The 11,536-nt window shown below is 44.4% G+C and overlaps 1 protein-coding gene across 4 annotated transcripts in view; it reads left to right on the top strand.

Annotated features, from left to right (window-relative positions):
* The first annotated feature begins 1,808 nt into the window (after nt 1–1,808).
* The window catches only part of WTAP (WT1 associated protein), a 28,443-nt gene continuing 18,715 nt past the window's right edge, over nt 1,809–11,536 (top strand). Inside the window, exons 1-2 of one of the 4 annotated variants that reach the window (XM_079780328.1) lie at nt 1,809–2,102; nt 9,076–9,113. In XM_079780328.1, coding sequence (XP_079636454.1) covers nt 9,084–9,113 — 30 coding nt within the window. In that variant the 5' untranslated portion in view covers nt 1,809–2,102; nt 9,076–9,083. Of the gene's footprint in view, nt 2,103–2,250; nt 2,409–2,850; nt 2,967–9,075; nt 9,114–11,536 lie in introns of those variants that run through there. The other 3 variants (XM_079780326.1, XR_013813969.1, XM_079780327.1) reach the window with 3 other exon arrangements.

Here is an 11,536-nt window from a genome sequence, read left to right as displayed (position 1 = left end):
CACTGAAATCCCAACATCCAGGGAAATCCCCAGTCCCTGGCAAACTGGAACATCTGGACCTACTGCTTCTAGGTCCTTTCAGTGCACAGAAATAGGAAGTTTATTTTAAAAGTTATGTGCTCAAAATGATATTTCCAATTTAAACATATTATAGTTTCCCTGAACTTCCTTGATCTTACATTTGTATCTCATTTTCTCTTACACTGAAAAAAGTCTTGTATGTTACAACATTCAAACATTTATGTACCCTACAATACAGTTTCAAAAGTATAGCAACAACATTACCATTTTTTCTTTCTTTTTTTTTTGTTTTGTTTAAATATGTTTTTATTTGAGAGAGGAAAGGAGAGATGGAAACATCAACTGGCTGCCTCCTGCATGCCCCATACTGGGGATCGAGTTGGCAACCCAGGCACGTGCCCTGACTGGGAATTGAACCCGTGACGTCTTGGTGCATGGGTTGACACTCAACCACTGAGCCACACCAGCCAGGCCTTATTACCATTATTTATAAACCACCAAGTGAAGCTGAAGATTCCTTTGCAGTTCTTTTTTCATCCTTAGATTATATACACTTTGAGTACGATGTTAAAAATACCTGGGGAAGCCCTGGCTGGGTAGCTCAGGTGGTTGGAGCATCCTCTCAGACACCAAAAAGGGTGCCAATGTGATTTGGTCAGAGCACATACCTAGGTTGCAAGTTCAATCCCTGGTCGGGGTGCATATGGGAGGCAATAGACTGATCTCTCTCTCTCTCTCAAGTCAATAAGAACATGTCCTTGGGTGAGGATAAAAAATAAAAATACCTGGGGAATAATTCTTTTCTGTTTAATGACATAGTTACCAGTTTGACCCGGAGTTAAATTCACTGATTTCAACTTGGCTTTGGCGATGTAAAAACTTTAGTTCAAAGACGGAGAAGTCTTGCTTCTGTTTATCTCCCCCCACCCCTCCCACCACCCTGTAGGTAACCATTGTTTTTGCTCCTAGGACAGCCTTCCGATTTTACCTGGGGCTCATTCCAAAGCACCAAAACTGTACCGTCCTAATAAAGTGCACTCCGCTGCCAGGGAGGACCAACGGGGCCATTGCTACTCTCTCCTGTGCAATGTCTGTCCCTGTTCTTGCCCCTTTTCCTCTCTGGGCTTTGGTCTTTTTCAGTGTTGAAGAGTCCTGGAAGTTGCAAACATTTTCTCCCTACCGATCTGATTGACCGGGCGATCCCTTTGACCGTCTGGAGCTCTCTTTAATCTTATCCTTGTAAGTCGCCGCATTCCAGGACACCTGGGGGGTCAGCAGTTTTGGAAAAGCCGGATAAGAGCGGACCGATCAACGGCCAGACCTGACCCCACGGTGAGCGGAAGAGACGGCTTCTCCTTCACCAGGCAACACCGGCGCTCTTCTGCAGCGGACACAGCTCCGCGTAGGAGAATCACAGAACTTATTTTACCGGGCTCCTTAAGACCACTCCGGGTGAGCCTTCCCCTCGTTTCTGGGTCAGCAAGGCGCCCCGGAGCTGCTGACAAAGGCACAGCCTCCATCTGCCCAGAGCGCCTCCGCTGCGCCTCGAGATGTCAAGTCAGGGATGAGCCGAGCGGTCGGGAGGCTGCACTTCAGGACGGAAGGCAAAGCGTCGGCTTCTCGGCTCCCAAATCCGCAACCGGGAGGCTAAGCGCCGCCCCCGGCCCCGCCCCGGGCTCGCACCTGGCCGCGGCGCGCGGAGGCATCCCGGGCGGCTGCTGTGCGGCGGAACATCCAATCACGCGCCGCCTTTGCCCAGATCCCTCCGCCAGGGCCGCGCCGCAGCCGCAGGTGGCCGGCGAGCGCGTCCAACCCCCCGCCGCCGGCCGCGACCCCCGCCGCCCTTCCCGTGATGCCTTGCGGCTGACCTCCGACCTCGCGGCCCACCCCTCCCCGCGGGCCGCCTCTCTCCCCGCCCCCGCCGAGCTCGCGGCGCTCCAGCCGCCGTGGGGGTGCCACCTGAGCGCAGTCCTCCCTCAGCGCCTCGAGCCCAGGTCGGGCGCCGTCCCTTCGCCTTCCCTGCCCGCGGCGGGGCCCGGCGGCGGCCTGGTGGTTACGGCCCTGACGGGAGGCGACCCTCGGTGAGGGGGCGGGCCGCGCACCAGGCGTGGCGGGAGTGGGCGGGCGGCGGCGCACACCGGCCGGGGCCGGGCCCGGCGGCGGGCGGGGAGGGGCGGGGCGGGGCGGGGCGGCGGGCGGAGCGGGAAGGGGGTGGGGCGGCGGGGCCTCACTTCCTCCCTCAGCGCCATTTTGTGGCGGCGAGACCTGCAAATAAAGGGGAGCGCGGGGGTCTTCGGGAGCGCGATCGGGCGGCCTGGGCGGCGATCCGGCAGCGCGGCCTCGGCCTATGTGAGTGGGCGGCGCCGGCGCGGCCTCCGGCTGGAGAGGTAGGTGCGGGCGGGCGGCGGGAGCGGCCGCGAGGGGCTCTGGGTCCCGAGGGCTGAGGCGCGGCCGCGCTCGCCCGGGAAGGGGCGCTGAGAGCCCTGAGGGCGACTCGGCTCCCGGGGCCCGCCGGCCTCCGCTGGCCGCGTCGCCTTCCCGCCCGAGGGACACTTCCGCCGCCTCGAGGCCATTTTACCTCCTCTCCCGTCCCCCGGGCCCGGGGCGAGGCGGGCGCTCCCGCGGCCGGCGGGACCCGGAGTCCGCCCCTTCGCCGCGCGCCCCGCCCCGCCCCGCGGCCGGCGGTTCTGCCCGGAAGGAGCGCCGCGCTCTGGACCACCGTTCTCGCCGCGCAGTCGGTGGTCGCCGCAGCCGCGTTCCCCGGTGCCTTCCATGTTCACACGGTTGGTGCACTCCGAGTTCAAGACCACTCCGAGGAGCCACTGACCGACCTCCGTGGACTTGTCAAGCCTCACCTTGGGACCCGGGGTCCTCGCCAGGCTGCTCGTTGAGTTTCTTCAAGCCCTGTCTTTCACGTGGGGAGCCCAAGTCCAAGTTCCTGTTTGGTAATGTTTAATTGGCTGTTTGGTCCCAAAGGACTCCGTTAAAAATCCCGAGGAGCCGTGCTGACATGGTACAAACCGCCTCTCCCTCACAAGGCGGAGTCAGTCCCTGAGCGGGTGACGGTCCCGGGTCGTCCCTGCCGTGTTCCGTCCTCAGAGGCTCGTTAATCCCGTCGCTGGGGGTGAGGGGGAGTCGGCGCCGGCAGCGGCCCTGAGCTGCGGACGTGAGCGGGGCGGTAATCACACACGGGTCTGTGCGGCGCGGCGCCGCCTCCCGGTCCCGCCGCACGGGAGCCCCTGGAACACGCCGGGAGTGGACGGGAGGAGGTTTGCAGCGGTTCGTGTGGGAAACAGTAGCACACAAGAATAAACACTTTCCCGTCCTCCCAACTGTAAACCTACTTCCCTCCGCTCTGTATACTTAGTAGCAGTCTTGATCATTTTCATTAGTTTTGAATAGTATGTTGCTCTGGGGGGGAAAAAAAGTGTTTTCTTGCTCTTAAAATTGTATGTTGGTAGGTCATTTAGCAAAACATGACCTAGGGAGTATTAGGTTATCTCCCACTTTTTTTTGCCTCTAAATAATTTTCTATTATTAAACTTATCAGAGAAAAACTTTTTAATATGTCCATAATCGTATATTGGTTATTAAAATGGTGTATCAGGCTAGAATTCAATGTTATCCTATATAATAAAAGCTTAATATGTTAAGTGTGGTGGTCCGTAGGCCATTCAACCAGTCAAAGCATGATATGCTAAGGCCACTCAACTGCTCGCTATGATGTGGGCTGACCGCCAGGGGGCAGACGCTCTGACGAGTGGGTTAGCTTGCTGCTGGGGTCCAGCTGATTGGGACTGAGTGAGATGGGTCAGACGTGCCCTGGAGCCCTCCTGCAGTCCCTCCCCAGCCCTGATGGTGCACTGTTGGGGTCCCTTGGCCTGGCCTGTGCCCTCTGGAGAGCCAGTTTCGGCCGATGCCACAGGTCAGGCCGAGGGACCCCACTGGTACATGAATTTGTGCACCAGGCCTCTAGTAAATAAATGTTCTCCCCTAAATACACATTAAAGTTGTCTTTTATGTTAATGTGAGTGTTTTATTTGAAAGATTCCCCCCCCCCCCCTTTTTTTTTTGTATGGCACTTAAAGCATTGAGATGTGCAGCACTTTGTGAGGCAGGCAAAATTGGTGTCCCCTTTTTGCTGTTTTGTAGACTGTAGCCCAGAGAGTTAAGTGACCTCAGGATCACATGACTGAGAAGGTACCAGAGTCAGGATAAGGTGGTCTTCCGATTGCTAACTAGTACCCTTTCTGTTGCAGCGCCAAGGCTAGTACCATGTTGTATTATTTGTTGTGAGTTTCAGCTAGGTACATGCTTTCTTACTGAAGTTGTGTTGGCTGGTGCTTGCCTCTCATTTTTGAGAGAACTGAGTTGCATAACTTAGGATCATAATGCTAAGCGTCAGGAAAGTACTGGGATTTGGGATGCTAGCCACCCAGCCAACTCAAACTAAGCCTCTAGTCTAGATCATAATCTGTTATCAATATGAAGGCATCAAGAGTGATTGGTGGTTCTGACATATAAACTTGAGCTATATTATCTTTATGAATTATCCACATGAATAACTAAAACCGTTACATAATTTTAAAATCATGTTTAACCAATTTTTTTAAATGTACTAAAAGGTAACCAAATTGGCCAATTTTGAATTTTACTTATTTTGCTTTTCTGCATTTTCTAGCTATAAGCTGCTTGATCACTATTTAGGATCAGAGAGTGGGAGAATTACCCATTTTCATTAGTTACTAATTTGTCATTTCATCATCTGGGAAATGGGGACTAACTTTGAAAAGTTGTAATTATTAAATGAATGCCTCATAGCACTGAACACATACTCATTTTTTTCCTTCAATGTTCAACTCCAAATGATATTTCGGTCATTCCATTTTTCCGATACAAGAATAGATTGATTGTACTAAGAACCTGGAATGTCCATTGTCTTTATGACTCTAGAATTGACTTTACATGGTTATTGTGTGCTGTCAGTTGTGCCAAAAAAAATTGTATTGGGAAATAATAAATTCCTTAACACATTTGTGCAATGTGAAAGTCAAAATTGAGAACCAGGTTCTATTTTGATTAATTAGTTGGATGTTGATGCTTTTAAATTTTAAACTTGTTTTAATTTGCCTTTTGCCAGACTGCCCATTTAACTATTGTGCAATATCATGGACTCTCAAGGAAAGATTGACTTTCTATCAGTTAAAGATAAGGGAGGAGTTTCTAAATGCTTATGCTTTGAATTCCCAGGTTACATATCCCATAATATGTGGAATGACCTGCGACTGATAATCGACATGTGAAATGCAAAGATTTATACCAGACCTGTATTTATCCTTGACTTATATTACAAATTTCAAAATTTATTTTTGTAAAGCAAATACAGCCCGGCCAGTGTGGGTCAGTGGTTGAGCATTGATCTATGAACCAGGTGGTCCTGGGTCGATTTCCAGGTTAGGGCACATGCCTGGGTTGAGGGCTCGATCTCCGGGCATGTACGAGGCAGCCGATTGGTGATTCTCATCATTGATGTTTCTATCTCTTTCTCTCCCTTTATCTCTAATATCAATGAAAATATATTTTTTTAAAAGAAAAAATATAAATATCCTCTAAGCAGTGTGTTGTTAAAATCTACCCAGCATCAAACTTTTAAAAGAGAATGTAAGCCAATGTAAGAAATTAAAATAACTCACTGTTTATAATTCTAAACATCGGAGATCACCAAGAATTCTACAGTGAGGCTTAGAAACAAATATTGTTACTGTCAACCTGTCGATTCTCCCTTGGGCTTTTCGAGAAATAGTGACTGAGGGTCTTTGGGTTTTTTGTTTTTTTTATGAGTAGTAGACTAGTAATTAAATGCTTATTTTGTGCCAGTCACCATGCTAATGCTAAAGTCTAATGTTTATCTTTAAAAATAGCACAATAATTTTGAGCCTTGGTGGTGGTAATCATTTTTTAAATGGGAAAAAAGGCTCTGGGGTTATGCTGCCTTTTTTACTTGCAAAGTTTGTCACCCTGTTCTAGAAAAGCAGGGCTAGGAGAACTTCTCCATCATGTAAATGCCATTAAAACAAACACTTTAGCATATTTATTGCTAGTTAAGTTTGCAATTAATTTTATTTTAATAGAATAAGAAGCTGAGTAACTTTGTATTAAGAGAAGAATAGACAAATAGACCTGGGCAAAGTGTCAGGTTATAGAAACATAACTGGAATTTAATGTTTAATCTATATTAAACAGCACCCATAATACTTAAGTTTTATAACTAAGATTTTGAGTGTCTCTAGTGCCCAGTAACTAGATAACAGGTAGACTACCTATCTACAGTGGTAAATATAGCTGTTTTCAAACTGTCGCTAATAGAGCTCTATCACAATACCTATTAAATTAAGTTCCACATATATACTCGAAATTTTTCAGGATTGTCATCTTGGTTGATTTTGGGGGAAAACTAGATTTACTTATTTAGCTCACTTTTAAAAAAATTTTAAATTCTTTATTCTTGAAAGTATTACATATGTCTCCTTTCTTCCCCCCATTGACCTCTCCCTGGCTGCTCCCACCCGCCAGGGTATGCCTTCATCCCCTTACTGTCTGTGTCCATTGGTTATGCTTATATGCATGCATACAAGTATTTAGCTCACCTTTTATGATTTAATAGTAACAGGCTAATTCACTTGTTTGTTTAGCATATTTTTTAAAAATATATTTTATTGATTTTTTTACAGAGAGGAAGGGAGAGGGATAGAGAGTTAGAAACATCGATGAGAGAGAAACATCGATCAGCTGCCTCTTGCACAACCCCTAATGGGGATGTGCCCGCAACCAAGGTACATGCCCTTGACCGGAATCGAACCTGGGACCCTTCAGTCCACAGGCTGACGCTCTATCCACTGAGCCAAACCGGTTAGGGCTGTTTAGCATATGTTTGAGTGCCTACCATGTACTGAGGCATCAGCAGTGAATGGAAATTTTCTCATGGAGCTTATTTCATAACTGGGAGAAACATCCTATATAATAAAAGCCTGATAGGCTAAGTGTCTGGTCAGCCGTTCAATCTAAGTGTAATATGCTAATGATATGCTAGGGCCACTCCACTGCTCGCTATGACATGCACTGACCACCAGGGTGCAGACACTCGACTGGTCGACCAGTCACTATGACATGCACTGACCACCAGGGGGAAAATGCTCTGACCGGTAGGTTAGCTTGCTGCTGGGGTCCAGCCAATCGGGACTGAGCAAGACGGGCTGGACATGCCCTAGAGCCCTCCCATGGACCCTCCCTGGCTGGCCAACCTCCCATGTCCCTCCCTGGCCCTGATCGTGCACTGGTGGGGTCCCTTGGCCTTGCCTGCGCCCTCTCGCAATCTGGGACCCCTCAGAGGATGTCGGAGAGCCGGTTTCAGCCCAATCCCGCAGGCCAGGCCGAGGGACCCACTGGTGCACGAATTCGTGCACTGGGCCTCTTGTAAGTATATAAAATGTCAAGTCGGGCTAAGAGCAATGAAGAAAAATAACCTAAATAAAAGGGCAAGGAATTGGCATGCACTGTTTTGAGTAAGATGAAAAGCCTTGAGAAAGATTTACCTAGAATAGTGACATACATCGGTACACATTTATATACTAGTTAAAAATGGCTATAATTGTCTTGTAGGTGTTTTTTTTTTTTTTTAATTAAATAGATTATTGATGTGTACCTATTATATTTAGCTCTGGATAAATGGGCAATTGCAAGTAAATGCCAAACTTTCTGGGTTTTAAGAGGTTACAGTATAGTGGAGTGAGTGCACATTAAAGCTAAAATAGAAATAGTGAGACCTCTGTGGAGATGAACTTGGAGAGGGTTTGTTTCCCAAATGATTGGGATCACTGGTCTCACATTAACACTGAGCAGCCATCAGCTCAGAAAAAAAATGATATACTCGGATTTTTGCTAGCAACATCCAATGATAAGCTTATTAAGGAGGGAAGAATTAAGCCAGTAATTTATGATGTGATCAATTTACAATTATTTTCTAACGTGTCCTGTTCCTTCACAATGTACCTAATCTGAAAGTCAGGGTTTAAGAGTATTTGACTTACAGAGTTGGGATTGTATCTGACATAAAAATGGAATACCATTCTCAAATATTTACCATGCTGTACATTACATTTCTGTGACTTATTTCTATTGAGTTAAAATTTTAATAATTTGGAATATGTAGTGAGTATGGATAGGTAAAATAAACTATAGAGAAAGTTTATAAGGGAACATTCATTACTATACTATTATAAATGATACCTAGCAATAAGTTTAAATTAGCTTGCCTCCTTGTTAAATTTGAGTATTAGGAAGTAACCAGAAGTATTTTCAGTAAGCATATAAAGTTAATGAGAATAGTTCTTCAATTTATCTTTTGCTACAAGAGTAAGTGAATTTTGTATAAATTTATATAAAGAAACGTTTTGAGATACAAATTACTGTGACATGAGATCAAATGGTGTAGGAATATTTTTATTAAGGTGTATATTATATGTAAACATTGTACAGTAGTGAATTATGGCAGTGATAGCTTCTACCTTAACCATAATGCTGTAAAAGAAAAGGCTTAGCAACTGGTACTGCTCTTCTATATCAATTCAGCAAGATGCCTGGGATACTGCCTGAGGTCAATATCTGACTTCAGCACAAAGTTGTCACTTCTGCAAGATTTGTCTTTCATAGGGCAGTTGTAAGAATGCTTTCAAAAATTATCTATCAATCCTTTATGGCAACATCAAAAAGAACTACTTTTTTACAACAGAATGTTTTTAATAACCTAATAACAGTTGCAATGTAATGTAATAGTAATGCTAATGTAAAGTGTTAACTTGAGAGACTAAGTGTGGCGTATTCAGGAACCCTGTAATATCTTTGCAATTGTTCTGTAAATCTAAAACTAAAGAACCCCTAATGATTTGGTCATAATTGAGTTCACTAATAAATTGGTTTCAAAAGGCTAGTATTTTTTGTTCCTACTTTCAATGGAATAAAATCAATTGAACCTCATCTCTCTATTCCTTTTTCTAGGATTCAAGATGACCAACGAGGAACCTCTTCCCAAAAAGGTGTGTTTTTCCAGCAGTTTTTAAGCATATTTTTGTGTGTATATATATAGAGAGAGAGAGAGACTATCTCTAGTGTTTAATGTTCACTCCTTTGCCTATGATAATAATAGCATCATGGGTATATAATGTACTAGATATTGTATCATATGCAGTGTATTTTTAGAATATTTTTAAATTTTGGAAAACTCTTATAATGTTTTTCCCTTGCTCTACTCTTAGCCTTTATTATATGAACATTATACAAATAATGTCAGAAAAGGAGATTTTTTTCACAAGTTTCTATAAGTTAACTTCTTTTTTACTAATTTAAATTTCTTTGATTGTAATGTAAATTCATTTTTATATTTTTCAAAAATATATAGTTCTTAGGTTCTACCTTTTCCTCTGGTCTCATTATCGCCCTGTTCTGTATTCCTATTAGTTCAGTATAGTCACTATTTTATACACACACACACACACACACACACACACACGCGCAGTTACAAAGAATTAATAAAATCTTAGACATTTCTCGTAGCAATATTTTTTCTGATATATCTCCTCGGGCAAGGGAGACAAAAGAAAAAAAATAAATGGGACTACATCAAACTAAAAAGATTTTACACAGCAAAGGAAACCATCAGCAAAGTGAAAAGACAACCCACTGAATGGGAAAACATATTCACTAATACATCTGATAAGGGGTTAATATCCAAAATTTATAAAGAACTTATAAGACTCAATACAAAAAAAAATTTTTTTTAATGACTAGAAGACCTGAATAGACACTTCTTTAAATAGGACATTCAGATGGTCAATAGACAAATAAAAAGATGCTCAATGTTACTAATCAGTGAGATGCAAATTAAAACCACAATGAGATACCACTTCACACCTGTCAGAATGGCTATCATCAATAGATCACAAGCAACAAGTCCTGGCTAGGATGTGGAGAAAAGGGAACCCTCATGCACTGTTGGTGGATATGCACATTGGTGTAGCTACTGTGAAAAAGCAGTATGGAGTTACCTAAAAAATTAAAAATGGAACTGCCTTATGACCCAGTGATTCTATCTCTGGGAATTTATCCGAAGAAACCCAAAACACTAATTTGGAAGACTATATCCACCCCTATGTTCATTGTAGCGTTATTTACAATCGCCAAGATTTGGAAGCAGCCCAAGTGTCCATAGATGAGTGGATAAAAAAAGCTTTGGTACATTTACACAGTGGAATACTACTAGGCCTTAAAAAAGGAAATCTTACTTTTTGTGACAGCATGGATGGACCTGGAGAACATTATGCTAAGTGAAATAGGCCATTCAGAGAAAGACAAGTATCGTGGGGTTGCATTCTTATGGGATCTAATGAACAGAAAGAATTAAGCAAAATATAGACAGACTCATAGATAGGAGGCTGACGGCTGTTGGGGTTGGTTTGGGCAGGTGGAGGGATTGAGGGAGAAAAAAACTCACGGACCCAGACAACAGTATAATGATTGGTAGGGGAGGTGGAGGGTATATGGGGTGATAAATGGTGTTGGAAGGGTACTTGACTTGGCATGGTGAACACACAGTACGGTGTACAGATGATGTGTGGAACTGTGCATCTGAGACCTGTATGATTTTGTTAACCAGTGTCCATCATTACATTCAGTTGAAAGGGGGGAAAAAGAAATAGTGGAGATGGGGCTTCATATTCTAGTTGTTAGCTTGCCTTGGTACAAAGTACAAAGTCAAATCATTACATCAAACTTGTTTTATTAAAAGAAGAAGTAACATTTCTAAGAGGAATTTATAATTCAATTGGGAAAGCAGGATATAAGTGTATGTTATAAGGGAAACTATAATATAGCCATAATTTTTTTAAAATACACTTCTATTGATTTCAGAGAGGAAGGGAGAGAGCGAAACATACATCAATGATGAGACTCATTGATTGGTTGCCTCCTGCACGCCCCCTACTGGGAATCGAGCCTGCACCTGGGCATGTGCCCTGACTGGGAATCAAACTGGGGCCAATGTCCAATGCTCTATCCTCTGAGCCAACCAGCTAGGGCTATAGCCATAATTTTATACTAGAGTAGAAGAGGTACCTCACCTTTATAATCTTCATTTGGTATAGAGAAAACACTTAATATTCCTCAATTTATGAAGCAATTTCAGCTAGCTAGACTATTATGCCCATTTTTTAAAACTTTATCTTAGCCGAAACCGGTTTGGCTCAGTGGATAGAGCATCGGCCTGTGGACTGAAGGGTCCCGGGTTCGATTCCGGTCAAGGGCATGTACCTTGGTTGCGGGCACGTCCCCGGTGGGGGGTGTGCAGGAGGCAGCAGATCGATGTTTCTCTCTCATCGATGTTTCTGACTCTCTGTCCCTCTCCCTTCCTCTCTGTAGGAAATCAATAAAATATATTTAAAAAAAAAACTTTATCTTATATCTA

The sequence above is a fragment of the Cnephaeus nilssonii genome (assembly GCF_951640355.1).
Source record: "Cnephaeus nilssonii genome assembly, chromosome: 9".
Lineage (NCBI taxonomy): Eukaryota > Metazoa > Chordata > Mammalia > Chiroptera > Vespertilionidae > Cnephaeus > Cnephaeus nilssonii.
This window is presented reverse-complemented; position numbering and strand designations above follow the sequence as displayed.